This window comes from Acartia tonsa, chromosome 15 (assembly GCF_053477335.1).
Source record: "Acartia tonsa isolate MP-2025a chromosome 15, ASM5347733v1, whole genome shotgun sequence".
Taxonomy (NCBI): Eukaryota; Metazoa; Arthropoda; class Copepoda; order Calanoida; family Acartiidae; genus Acartia; species Acartia tonsa.
The window spans coordinates 4405647-4421325 of NC_137274.1; the positions used below are offsets into that span (position 1 = coordinate 4405647).

Here is a 15679-nt window from a genome sequence, read left to right on the forward strand (position 1 = left end):
GACATTAAGTCTAATAGGTATATTTGACAGCGATGTAACGTAAGATATTAGTTTCAAATTGATTAAAATTTATTCATGTTAAAAATAAAATGAAATACAGCTAATACCAATAATGGTATAAACCATATGTACATATACAAACAAGGGTTACCAACTATTGTCAGTAAAACCTTATACTTATACATATATACGAGTAATTTAACCAAAGAAATTAATACGATATGTAAATATTAATTGTGCTTATAATTTTTTATATAAAATATTGTTTAAATTCAGGAGACAGTTATATTTAACAGAAATAGAGATAACTAATCAATCCATTATAGGTCTATCTGTAACGAAAAGAATTTCTAGAATATCCCAGGGATAAAATGATTAATAAAAGATTATTAAAAGTTCTTTTGTTTAGATTACCATAGCCAGGATACCCCAAGGAACCGGTTGGAGCACGCGCAATAACTCTTTTTAGGATCTACCATGGACCAGCCTGGAGATAACCTAGATGATCATGGAGTATTGGAGCCCTACCACCACCCTACCTTGGACGGATTACGGTTGTGTTCCTGTCAACACCTTGATACTATAGACGAGAACAACAACATTATCACCACACCGGAGTACGATGGATTCTCAGAGAACCTGTCCATCACCATTAGGAATTTCTTGTTAAATACAGCCCTGAATACCAGAGAAGAGAGTAGAGTGGAGACCGATAGTGACATTAGTTCCAGCAGCACACTATCCCTCTCTACCGATGACCTCAACCAACTCTACTATGACCTGGAAAATCACTCAATCACCTTGGACGAGAATGGCAACGAGGTAGCACAAGTGGACGCCCTTAGCTACATATCTACCTCACCCCCAACCTCAGTCTACACTTCGAAAGAGATTACTTCACCACCCAGCTCATCATCAGAAGAAGCTGAACTATCCAGAATAACCAAAGCAAAAACATTTATTGATGTGACAATGTTAGATAAAACTAAACCCCTCAAGAAAAGAATGTATTCTATTTGGGAGGTTTATCATCTTGTATACCCAGCCATGAAAATACGCAAAGCTTACTTTCTTAATGGAAAGCGTATTTAACTTGGAATACATACTTATAGTTTATTATATATGCCTACACTGGGACTACTAAACTTTTTCTTTTTCTCTTTTTTCTTTTTTAACAACTTACCCCCATTGGAGATGCGATCCTCAATTTTCAAATTCTTTGAACGTACATATAAGACTTTTATAGAAATGCTTCGCATCCACAACTATCTATCTATGCTTGATATAAAGTCAACACTTTATAGAGCAGATTATGAATATTTGATTGACGCGTGCCCCGCAATTATCCAGTAGCAATCAGGCGCAAGACACAATTACTTTAGCTAGGCCCAAGGCATTATTTGTATCCTTTTATGCATTCATAGGCCTATCTCTACCTATATGACACCATATATGGGTAAAGCTAGCCTATTCATGGTAATTTGTATGTGATTTGCTAATAGTATATGTTTATTAAAGACATTATGTTTATTGTTAAAGTAATCATGTAAATAATCAGTACAAATATGTATGCCTACAACCATGCCTGATTTACGTCACATATTAACACACAGACATTTAATTGTACAGACAAACACTAAGATCCTGGTCCAAAGCTAATGTTATAGCATGTACCTCTTAAATTTAGTTAGTTATTTATTGACTCTCCTACCATCAACTTCTCTTTCTGGCTTTAAAAGGTAATGACTTAGTTGTTTGGCATGCATTGTAGTTTAAATTTAGGCCCCTTAGTACTTAGCATGAATTGAGCTTAGGCCTTATGTTAGAATTCTAACACTTAGCACAATTCACTGCTTGGGACTTAGGGCACATTTCTGTCCTACTCCACCAGCTCAACCAAATTCGTATTATACTTGTGGGAATAGAGGGTTAAGCATTCTAAACAAACGAACCGACGATGAGAATGTCTATGTGTATTGCAATAAAAGTAGGTTTTTAGTAGTACTCATAGAAGAGCGGTCTCCATACCTAAATTTGGACAAACGCCCCATTCGCACACACATAGGGCAAAGTCCCTAGAGGATAGGAGCGAAGCCGCTGTCTGGCATTTTTTTTTTCAATTAGGTGTTTGATCATGAATTGCATATGGTAAACATAATTTTCTTATTTAATTGTTACCTTAAAAAGATAAAAGTTATGCTTGAAAATTGTTTAAATAGCTATTATTATATATTGCATTTTTAAAAAAAACATGAAAATTGAGATCAGAATTTGCGTAACTTTTATACTCATTTGCAGCATTTCTATTTTCTTACCCATCATCTGTGTTACAACAGCAGCTTCCCTCTTCAATTACCTATGCAACCATGTTGGAAGGTTTTAATTAAGCAAATCATGAGAAATAGCAAAATTAGTATTTTTTTGTTTCAACGGAAGTCGATAGTTTTCTAAATATGTTATAGATCATGATTTTAAATAAATTGGTAATAAGGTTTTTTTTATAATCATGGTCAGTCATTCTTATCTGTAGGCTCTTTTAACCCTTAACGGTCAGGGGGGGGCGTTGAACGCCCCCCCATCCGGTTTTTTCTATCTCATTTTCTGTGTGTGAAAGATAAAGAGCCCAAACTGCTTGACTTTTTAAGTATGGGTATGACACATAACTGGGAGTTGGAATTTTTTGAAAATCTCCATCCTGGCGGGCACAGGATGCCAGCAAACCTGGCAGGGTCATCCAGGTAAAGAACAAAAATATTTTTTTGACTTAAACAAAGCATTTTATCTTACCAAATTACTAAAATATCCTTTAGTAGTACATCCTCATCTTAAATACAGGTGTTTAAGTCAATTTCAGGTTCCAGGTATGATCCTGCAGGTCCTGATCCTCCAGGTCTCCAGAAATCTTTAAAAGGCTCCTGTGGCCGCAATTTTTGACTTAAAGACTTCAAATTTTAAACTTTTCTTACATGTCTTGATAACGTATTAAAATTTCATAAAGATCCGCCGCCGTTTTCCCGCCGACCGCCGACTGCGGCGGCTGGCAACTGCCAAATACAGCTGCGGCCGCTGAAATTTATGTTTGATATTTCAAATATAAAATTTACATAAAAATAAACATTTTCTGCAAAAAAATTGTTCTTCTAGCTTCAAAAATAAAAAAATTACAGCCGTTTGAAATTTTTAAGTAAAAAAGGACCTAAAAACAAAGGTTGTTAAATAAAAGGGTGAAGGAAGCGAAAATTGACTTAGACTTATAAAAGGTCGGAAATTCATCATTTCACAGGGGACTTGCACAAAAATTTTTAGCCCTCTAGCTCTAATAGGAACTGAGATAATATGGAAGGGCGTTGAACGCCCCCCCCCCTGACTGATTAAGGTTAAGGGTTAATTAATTTAGACATAATTGTCCTATCAATTTCAATCTCTGCATGATGATTCCTTTAACAATTAGTTATGATTTAGGAAGTGTATTAACTCTATAATCGTTACCAGAAAGGCCATCCATATCTATAATACAAAGAAGAATGATGTCTGTCCGTCTGAAGCTTAAGATCTTGGGAACCACTAAACAAATTGGATTCTACTCTTCAGGGTATATACCTATTGGTCATGTAGTGGTTTTAAGCTCTTTTCTTGGGGGTGGGACACCCCCAATCCCGTCAAAAATAAAATTTCCCCCCCCCCCAAAAAAAAAAGGTTCATATTTTTTTTCTAATATTAATGTTTTTTTTATATTTTTTTTTACTTTTTTATATTTTCTTTATATTTTTCAAACTTTTTAAATAATATAAATCAATATAAATAAATATAATAGGTTATATCTATAATACAAAGTAGCTTGATGTCTGTCCGTCTGTCCGTCTGTCTGTCCGTCTGTCTGTCTGTCCCTTAAGATCTCGGTAACCACTGAACCGATCGGATTCTACTCTTCAGGGAATATACCTACTGGTCCTGTGGTGGTTTTAGGCTATTTTCTTGGGGGGTGGGACACCCCCAACCCCCCCAAAAATAAAAAAAATCCAACCCCCAAAATTTATTTTTTTACATTTTTTGTAAAATCTCAGTAACTGCTGATCAAATTGGGCTCTACCCTTCTGGGAATATACCTACTGGTCCTCTGGTGGTTTTAAGCTATTTTCTAGGGAGGTGGGACACTCCAACCCCCCCCCCCCAAAAAAAAAACTCCCCACTTCCAAATTTTTTTTTTTTTAATTTTTTAAACAAAAACCAGTAATTGGGGTGGGGGAACCCCACTGCAACATGGGGCAAAGCCCCCATGAATCCCCCCCCCAAAAAAAATCAAAATATATTTTTTTTAATTTTAATTTTTGTGTATGCGAACAACCAAGGTCTAATTTTTACGAATTGAATTTTTTTTGTATACAGCAAACAACCTGGGTTTAATTTGTACAAATTAAAATTTTTCTGCATAAAGCGCACAACCTGGGTTTAATTTTATCACAGAGTAATTAAACAAAGAATATTTTTTTGAATATTTCTATTAAGGAGGGTTGACTTCCCAAAACTATATAGGGCGAAGCCCCTAGAGGCTAGGGGCGAAGCCGCTAGTAGAGTTATAAAATGATATAAAGAGTTATAAAATGTTAAAAAACACAGAAAATATCCAAAAAAATATAAACAAAATTTTTAAAATTCTCCCCTGAACCTTCGGAAAAACAGCCCCTGGAGGCTAGGGGTGAAGTTGCTAGTGTATATAAAGAGCACACACACACACAATTCAATAATAAATTGAAAAATTATAATAAAGGAGGTTGTTTTTTTCTCCAAACTATGCATAACCAATAAGGGTCGCCCTAACTCTGTAAGGCCTATACCTACAGTGTCCTAACCCAGCAGGGTTAAAGTACCCAAATTAACCTTTCATAATCTGACCTAAAGAAATAAACAAAAGTAACTACTACCCCCTAATTTTCTTAAAATGGATAACATTGACTTTAATCTGAAATGGTTAATCATTATTCAAGCTCTATCCAAACCACCTATTTCTGGTTCCTATAAACTGGGAAATCTTGACAAAGTGAACATCATTCATAGCAAGGACAACAATCTTCTAAATAAAATATCTGAGATTAAATGTAAATGTAGACACAGAGAAAAGTTCCTGTTCATCAATCACCTGGAAGAAGATTGAACCTTAAACTGCTTGATTCAAGAGTTTATCAAGAGTATTTGTAATTTAAATTGTCATGAAAAATCATCTAATTTTTGATTTATTGTTAGTATTAAAATGTTATTGTAACTGAAGAGTTACATTATAAAACACAGTGTATTACTTTTAACCTCTTGTTTTCATTCTATGTTAAATCATAACACTATATTTATCTAAATGAATCTTAAGCTAATTTGTAGGGGTGGGGGATTGGATGGGCAGTTTTTTCTAACTCATTTTCATCTATCTATTGATTTATCTATCTATCTATTTGTCTATTTATCTGTCTATTTATCTATGTAACTATTTATCTATCTAATATTTATCCTTAAATTTGAGAAAGATTTAGTGATTAAAATATTTTTGTTATATATGATACTATCTATCTATCTATCTTTCTCTCTATTTATCTATATATCTATCCATCTATCAATCCATCTATCTAGCTATCTAATTTAACCCATTAGTGCCGAGCGCCACTTTTATGGGCCGATCGAGCTGAAAGTTTTAGGGAAGCTTTATAATGGTCAAAATGGAATTCCAATTTTTTTGTTTTGCTCTAGTGGCGTGCATAGGAAAGTTGCAAAAAAACCCGGTTCGGCTCGGCCATAAATACCAACCAGGCATTATTACCGGTTTTTGGTGCTTTCCCCCGGCGTTAAAATCCGGTTTTCCTGTAAAAACCCGGTTATTTTGACCAAAAATCGAAAAATGTAATTTTTGAACGCCAATGAACACTTTTTGGAACTTTGATACGATCCGTAATTGAAAACTACACAACCTCATGTAATCTATAGAGCTACAAGTATAATACGAAGCGATTTATTTCAAAATTTCGTGTTTAGCCGGCGATTTCGGGTAAAAAAACCCTGTTTTGTTGTTGTTGTCAAAAAAGATCTATTAGTGAAACCGGGTAATAAAAATTTCAGACTCCAAATGGAAATGCCGAACTGGGCCTATATAGGGCGTAAAAAAACGATAAAAAAATCATATAAAAAATAATAATTTAAATAAAACGAATTCACAAATAGATTTACATGTCAATAAACTTTAGATTTAACGAAAAAAATCAGCGACTTTACTATAAAAACAAAAAAGTTAGATGGGGTATTTTGAATTTTCATGATTTTCAAACTTTGTTGATCTATACTGGCAAACAGAAGTAAGCAAAACTGCCTGCTCAAGGGGGAAATGAAAGCCAGGGTAGTAGAGGGGGGATTCATACTGAGAATGATGCAATTATGAAGCCGGAAACCGGTTTTTTTTACATTTTCCGGAACCGGGTTTTAAAACCCGGTTCGGCACTAATGGGTTAATCCTAAAACTTAAGAAAGGTTTAGTGATTAAAATATTTTTTGTTAATATATATATACAGCATGACCCTCGAAAAGCATCTGCAGCCTATATTTCTCAATAAAATATTGAAAGATTCATATGTACTTGTTCTCTAGAATTTTTACATCAAATGATATCAAAATATTTTTTTTCGTCAATTAACAGCCGAGATTTTTAAAGCCAAAGTTTGGAAAAAGTGCTTGAGAAACTGGATATTGCTAAATATTTCTTAGTTTTTAATGAGTATATCACTTTTTATCAACCAGTTAAAAAACAAATAAGAAAGAAGAGCAAGTTTACAATTGATACCTTTTTTATTGCATTAAAAAATGTTAGTTTTACATATAAAAACTTACTTTTCAAAATTTCATTAAATGCATTTTTTTCCTTATACCCATACAATATAATTCTTATCACCCCTTCTTTATAACTTGACCTTGAATGGCCCCGCCCACAATTTCAATCACTAATCTTCTATCCAATAAACATAACCAGAATCTGGTTGCATATCTCCCCTTCCCCAACCTATCCTTTAACTGCAAGTATGACCGTAAAGTGTTAAGCGTAACCTTGACCTAATAAGTTAATGCCCACTTTTACATATTACACCTTTTAAATTGTTAAATATTTAATAAAAGTTTGTAGCTGTAACTTTTTTGTTTTTTAACTTATTTTGATAAAATAAAAAGTGTTTGATTTCTGTTTATGTAAACTTTCAATTTGCTACTATTTTTTATAGGATTTCTTTCTGTAAGGGTGTTTTTGCAATTTACACTAATCTAAAAATGCCTTTTAGAACAAGTGAAAAAAGTGCTTTCAGCATGAAATAAATTTCTTGGAAACATCTTTATATAAGTTTTATAAAAAGTATTGAAATTATGAAAACATGTCATTTCACTTTAAAAAAACATTTTTCTTGAAAAGTTACTTGTTCCTCAGCCACTTTTTCAAAACTTTGGCTCTAAAAATCTCAGCTGGTAATTGATGTAAAAAAAATACTTTTATATCTACTTATGTGGAAATCTACAGAGAACAAGGACATATACATTTTTTTATAATTCATTGAGAAATATGGGCTGCAGATGCTTAAAAAAACTTTTTCGAGGGTCATGCTGTATATATATATGATATATTTATCTAACTAAAGTTTAAGAACTAATTTGTATCTATCTATATACATTAATTACTTTTCAATCCCCCCCCCCTCTCCCTAAAGGGATATGAAAATCTATCCATCTATCAATCCTCTACCTACCTATATATCTATTTGAACTGAACATCTATTTATCTTTCTAACTATCCATTTATCTATCTATCTTATAATACTATAATATATCTATCTATTTGCCCCCCCCCCCTCTTCTCCTTATAGGGATATGACAATGGATGAATGGTAGAATTATTATCTATCTATCTATCTATTAAGTTATCACTCTATCTATTATTAATCCTAAATTTGAGAAAGGTTTAGTGATTAAAATATTTTTTTAATATATATATACCATAATATGAATCTATCTATCTATCCATCCAAATATCTATCTATCTATCCAACTATCTATATATCTATCCAACTATCTATCTATCCAACTAGCTATCTATCTATCCAACTATATCTATATATATATATCTATCTATTATTATTTCTAAATTTTGAGAAAGGTTTAGTGATTGAAATATTTTTTGTTAATATATATATATATATTATATTTATCTAACTAAAGCTTCAGAACTCATTTTTATCTATCTATCTACATTAATTACAGTTCAATGCCCCCCCCCCCTCTCCCTAAAGGGATATGAAAATCTATCCATCTATCTATTTATCCAACTAAATATATATCTATCTATCTAATAGTAATCCTTAAACTTGAGAAAGGTTTAGTGATTAAAATATTGTTTGTTAATATATATATGATATATTTATCTAACTTATATTTAAGAATTAATTTGTATCTATCTATATACATTGATTACAGTCTAATAATAATAATTTATCTATCTATCAATTTATCTATCTATCTGTCTATCTATCTATCAATTTATCTATCTATCTTTCTATCTATCTATCTGTCTATTTATCTATCTATTTATCTATCTTTCTAGCTATCTAATATGAATCATAAAACTTGAGAAAGGTTTAGTGATTAAATATTTTTTGTTAGTATATGATACTATAATATATTTATCTAATTATCTATTTATCTAACTCTTTTGTATCTATCTATATACATTAATTACAGTCTAATGCCCACCCCCTCCCTTCTCCCTATAGGGATATGAAAATCTACCCATCTATCTATCTATCTATCTATCCAACTATATATCTATCTATCTAATATTAATCCAAAAACTTGATAAAGGTTTAGAGATTAAAATATTTTTTGTTAATATATATATGATATATTTATCTAACTAAAGCTTAAGAATTCATTTGTATCTATCTATATACTTTAATTAAAGTCTAATGCCCCCTCCCCTTCTCCCTATAGGGATATGACAATGGATGAATGGTAGAATTATTATCTTTCTATCTATCTATCTATCCATTTAATCCTTTCTATCTATGAAAAATCATATGAATTTGACAAAGGTTTGGTGATTAAAACATTTGGATCTAGTGCTGTTCACAGTTATACAGGGTGAGTCAGAAAAAACTGAGTTTACTGATTTTCTGATACAACCAGTAGGAATATGGAAAAACCAATTATAGGTTCTTGTTCTCTATAAAAATATACATTAAACTTAGAAAAGGTGTTTTTGAATATCTCTGAAAACAACGGCGCTTTTTAGAGCATAAAGATTTCAAAAAGTGTGTGTGATGACTTTTTTGGCATTTATTTTGTACTTTTTAGGTAGATTTATGAATAATAAAAAATGTCTACCATTCTAAAAAGATAAACAAACATATTTTTTGATTATTAAAATTTGTATTCAACATATTATAAATATTTAACATCTTAAAAATACAATTTATTTAAATTGAATTATCACATTATAAATCAAACGTTTTGTTGTAATCTATTGTTAAGATTTAATTCTTCATGACCGGAAAACCATCTCATGACCCGAAATATTTCATCTTGTTATCTAAATTCCTACCCACTTCCCCTGAATTTCCTCTATATTTGGTGCAAGACTGGATTTAATCTCCAAAATATCCGCCCCCTTTTGACAAATTATACTTGTGTGTTATAATCCATCAAAATAACTTCATTTAAATAGGGTAGGGTTTCTAAAATGCATTTTCATTTTAAAAATTCAAATCTTGATAACTTTTTTATCTTAAGAGATTTTTTTGTCAAATAAAAAGGTTTTTTCTCCTTTTTACTATAAGCTACGTTATTATAGAAGATTCTTTTAAACCACATGCATCGCATTCAAGAAATATGAAAAAATGACAAATTGCAGTATTCTAAAAATGCTTTTGTGAGGCGCCAAAAAGCATTTCACCTTTAAAACTCAATAAAGTACTTTTCTTAGAACTTTTTCTAAATAAATATTGAAATTTAAAATTTTTTTATACAAAATAGATGAGTTATTTTAATTTTTCTTGATCAACATTTTTCACACAAGGCATTTTTTGACACCATACACCTATCATAGAGGCCGCATTTTTAGAGATAATGAAAAACACCTTTTAGAAGTTTGATGTGCTTTTGTACAGAGAACAAGGATATATAATTATTTTTTCTGTATTCCTTCTGGTTGTTTCTGAAAATCGAAAAACTCAGTTTTTTCTGACTCACCCTGTATGTTTCTAGATATTAGTTTTAGTAGTGGAGCTTCTCTAGAATTCTTGCTGTATGTCCGACATTGAACATCAGCCATTGAAAAGCAAATTTATTTTCATTTTTATTTGAATTGTATATCCCTATTTTTAAATACCTATTTATTTTAATTAGATATTATATTACTGAACTTTACTATGGTGACTAGTGTAATAAATGAATGGATATGCCTTAAATCCATTAATTAAATTATGTGTGGCATAAAATATTTTTTTATTTTTAGAGGTTTAATGATTTTTATTGTCAATTTTACTCAGATTTAATTTAATGACTATGTTAGATTTTTTATGTAATAACAATATTCTTGAACTATAATCCTATTATCTCAAGTAGTAAGCTTTTTTTGTCTGAAGCCAAGGATATTGCTAACCACTGAACTGATATGGTTCTCCTTAACAACGAAGATTCTTATATATTCAGAAAAGGTTTTTAACTATTTATGGGGAGGGTGTCTCCATTTTAAGTGTCCCTAAAGGCTTCTAGGTGCATAGCCGCTAGTCTATAAAACAAAGTAGAACAATGTTTGTCTGTCTGTTTCTTTGTACCAAAGGATCTTACTAACCGCTGAACCAATCAGGTTCTCCTTAATTTTTACTTATTTCTAAAATCGAAATAAATAGTGCTTCTAAAATCCTAGGGGCAAAGCTGCAGAAAAAAGAGGAAGCAGAAAACTTTCTATAACATAAACAGAATAATAAAAAAGTAGACTCATTACAGACATACAAAGTAATAAAAAGGTTAATTAAAAACATTGAATGCTAATAATTTTATTGGTTATATATCAAGGTCAATTATTCCATTTTAATAAATGTTAATAATCAAAAAGTTTAGAGTATCCAAATATAAATTTTTTTTAGAAATATTGCTTTAGATTAAACTTGAATCAAAAAATCACTTTTTACAAATTTATAACAAGAAAAAAAAATAGGTTTGAATTGATACAAATTAACAAAATATAAACTTACTAACTAGATTAATATGTTATGATGATTATTATATCTGTAAATAACTAGCTATATAATGTTTAGATAAAAATAATTAAATAAATAATAGGAATTTTTATAAAATTTGTTTCAAAAGTAATACAAATAGACAGGAGTCTAAAGATCTTTGGAAATAAGGGGAAAAAATTTTATATCAAAAATAAGATAAGTATTAGAAAATATTTAAGAGCCAGGTTTTAGTATAAAAAAGTGCAAATGTAAAGGAGATTTGGATAGAAACAGCAATCTTAAAACAGAAGATGTTGGGCTGGTTTTAATTTTATTTGCAATAATTTCTTTAAAATCAACATAAGTATATATATATAATAATATATATGAAATATAAATAAAATACAACATGATAGTGTTGAATCTATGGTATCATGGAAAGAAAATGAAGTAACAAGTTTCATCATATTTACACAGTAGCTTTAGATAGGTTAATTTTGGTTTGGTAAATGTTAATGATTGCTCTACAGGGTTAGGAAATAGGCTCTGCAGGGTTAGAGCCCCCCCAGGGGCTAGAAATAGGAGAAAAGTTAATGTGAAGTTTGACCCCAGCTACTTTGTTTTCTTTCCATGATGCAAAATATATATTCAACAGATAATAAATCAAACTGGCAGAATCTTGAAAGTACAAACAATATTGATTTAATTGAAAGTATTTTATTTTGTTTTTAAATATCTTTGTTACTAATACCCACAAATCTAGATTATTTTATTAGTAAACCTGACCAAATTATATCTTTAATATCAATTTCTTATTACTTAATCAAAATTCATGCCAATAAGCTCCAAATACCGTGTATAATAGACACTCAGTCCCTTAATGTAATTGAGATATTCAACAAGACATAAAAGACCAATTAGTCAGTAAACTAGATTATTATCTTCAATAAATCCTTATTACATATATAAAGTAAAATGGATGTTTATATATTTGTTTGTTTGTCTGTGTGTCTGTCTATAAGAATATTGTTATGGTTTCTTTAAAGATATTTTGATCTTTTATTGTCTCTTGATTTGAGGACACAAAGAAAAATTCCTTTTCAAAATCAAACTTGAAGTAGCAAAAATGGATCATATTCTACATTTTATAAATTGTTTATTTGATAACTCCTTTCAGATACAATTATTGTTTTTTCATCTAAAATATTAAAAATGATAACTAATATTCAAATCATTTCTCGGATGGTGGTTTAGTTTGATCTTTATGAAAATTTTTGTCAAGCAATGTATTATATCCCATTTCCTAAGATTATGTACAATCATAAGATTAAAACCATTTTTTTATGGACCAAGATGCTGAAAGCATAGAATAAAAAATCTGGTTTTAATCTTATGATTGAACATTTTATATCTGCAGAAAGCTGTTTATAATATGATGCTAGAAATAACTATCATTACATTAAGGGAGAAGGTTTGTAACTGGATATAAATTGAGTAAATAGTAATATATATAGTTAATAAAAAATATTGGGTCATGTGAAGGAAACACATGTGCGAATTTCATCATATTTTCACAGTAGGTTATTTCAGGTTAGGTTAGGTTAAATCAGGTGATTTTCCTGCAGGGTAAGAGCCCACCGCAGGGGCTACAAAGAGCAGAAAAGCTTCTGTGAAAATATGACAAAACCTGCTACTTTGTTTACTTCACATGACCCAAAATATGTTTTGTGAAGGATCTTTATCTGGTGCGGTTGTCAATTCTGAAGTATTAACATTGAATATCATAAGTAGATAACAAATAAATCAACAACAACAAAAAAGATTTGCTGGGCTTAACTTATTCATAGATTTAAATACTCTACAACAGAAAATGAATAAAAAGAGGATGTGGAGATTTGATACATTAATCTTTGTTTAAACATAGTATGGAATTTCATCTTGAATGATTAAAGAGTTTAAGTTTTTTTTCTTGCTAATTGCATATGTAAAATTTATGTCATGATTTACCTACTTTTATTGTTGTTCAGTTACTCAACATCACTTCCTCTCTTAGCTCCTGAAATATTCATTACATATCTAAATTACAAAAAACGTGCGGCTAGAGCTAACTACACAGTAGGAACACACTTCTTTGTAGAAAATATATTTGCTTTATTCAAGGCTTCTCAATTCTAATTGTTTGAGAGTTTGTGTACATTAAATTAAATAAAATAACAGAATGTAGTTATTAATATCTGTATTTCTGTCAGTGGTAATTGTGACCAATTAAAGTTACCAAAGATTCACAAAATTATTAATAAATCCTGGTGTATAGAGAATAGCAATTTAGTAGAAAAAAAAGATTGTTGATGTCAGTCTTATATTTGTAGCCTCAATACTTTATTTGTTTATCTGTCTCTCTAAAAATTAAGAAACCATACAAAAAATTTGTTATTCTTTATCTACCATGAGCCAATTTATAGGTTTCTTTAACCCTTACAGATCGGGCCCCAATTCCCAACTTATCAGCTAATTTGACCCCCCCCCCCCTCTATCTTGGCTCCTGTTACAGTTAGAGACATAGAATTTCTGGTGGTTTATGTGTATTTTTAGATAAAATTACTTTTTCTAGTCATAGTGGTCAGACCGCTTCTTAGCCACTTTTTAGCGGCCAGCCGCTAAATTTTAAAACAGCTGTAGAGCGGCCAATTTTGCAGCAAGGATAACCAAAATTTAGGACGACTTTGACCAGACACCACGACCAACACAGACCAGATATCCTAATAAAATTAACTCTTGCTGACGTATAATTACTAAAATTAAAAAGTCATGAAGTCACAGCTCTCCATATTACCTACAAAAAAAGTTAAATTGAAAAAACTAGAGGGAGGGATCTTAGAGCCCACCCATCCGATCTGTAAGAGTAGAGTACAAAAAGGACCTACAGATAAAGGCTGCTAGATAATATGGGAGGCAAGTCAGAACTATAAAACAGGGAACTGCACATACACATTCAGCCCTCTAGCTCAACTGTAAGGTGGTCAACCCTTCCTTCATCCACAAACCATTGAGAACTCATTTAGGGTCCAGCGTATAAAGGTAAAAACAGAAAATGTAAAGACAAAAAATATTACCCCCAACTGCTAAAGCTTTATCAAGAATGGGACTTTATGTAAACTTACCATTTTCTCTTAGTACTTTTGCAGTTTCAGTATGCCCTCCAATTATTGCCAAGTCAAGTGCTGTGTCACCTAGACTCATTAATTTCTATAATACACATTTTAGATTCACAACTAAATATTTGACCAAAAATAGTTTGGACAGAAAAGATGAATTGTAAACAGATATGTACAGGAAGGGTAATTGTAGAAAATTCCAGTCCCAATCAAAGCTGTAGCTCCTTTGTTTTTAAGATAAAGGATATCATATACATCCCATTATCAAATTCAATTATGTTTATAGATTTCTAACATTAAATCTACATAAAAGTACAAATTTTCTAAAAACATGGTTCTTTTAGCTTCAAAAATACAAAAAATATATACTATGAATAGTAAAAAACCCCATGTTCTAATAAGGAATTAAAAGGTAAATGGATAAATACAATGGCATAAAATTAAGAAACTAACCATCATTATCCTGTAAATTGACATCAACTCCATTTTCTAGAAGAATCTTCACAATATCAGTGTGGCCTTTTTCTGCTGCCCATGTAAGACTGGTATATCCTAGATGAACATACATTTGTCTAATAAATAAGAATATTATACAATAAAAGTATTGTGTAGCTAACAATTATTCTCTTATAAATAGTTATTAGCCCCATGTTTTAATAGATAATTAAAAGGTATATGAATAGATATAACTAAAATAAATTGTGTAACTAACCATATATATCCTGTTTATTGACATCAGCTCCATTTTGTAAAAGAATCCTCACAATATTAGTGTATCCATTTCTTGCTGCATACATAAGACTGGTTTCTCCTAGATGAACATACATGTGTTTTATATATAAAACTATTGTACAATAAAAGTATTGTGCAGGTAACCATTATTCTCCTATAAATAGTCATCAGCTCCATGTTCTAATAAATAATTAAAAGGTAGATGGATAGATACATTTAAAATAAATTGTGTAACTCACCATATTTATTCTGTAAATTGACATCAGCTCCATTTTCTAGAAGAATTTTCACTATATCAGTGTGGCCTTGAATGGCTGCCCATATAAGACTGGTTGCTCCTGGATGAACATACATTTGTCTAATCTATAATCATTATATACAATAAAAGTATTGTGTAGCTAACAATTATTCTCCTATGAATAGTCATTAGCCCCATGTTCTAATAAATAATTAAAAGGTAGATGGATAGATATAATTACAATGAATTGTGTAACTAACCATTATTAGCCTGTATATTGACATCAGCTCCATTTTCTAGAAGAATCTTCACGATATCAGTGTGAC

At 30.7% G+C, this 15679-nt stretch overlaps 1 protein-coding gene across 1 annotated transcript in view; it reads right to left on the reverse strand.

Moving 5' to 3' along the window:
- Positions 1–14951, reverse strand: part of LOC145307557 (uncharacterized) — a 104548-nt gene extending 89597 nt beyond the window's left edge. Inside the window, exons 1-3 of the mRNA XM_080150012.1 lie at positions 14837–14951; positions 14390–14458; positions 13240–13284 (exon numbers count right to left, since the gene is read on the reverse strand). Of these exons, the coding sequence (XP_080006138.1) occupies positions 13256–13284; positions 14390–14458; positions 14837–14951 (213 nt within the window). The 3' untranslated portion in view covers positions 13240–13255. The remainder of the gene's footprint in view (positions 1–13239; positions 13285–14389; positions 14459–14836) is intronic.
- Between the last annotated feature and the right edge of the window lie 728 nt (positions 14952–15679).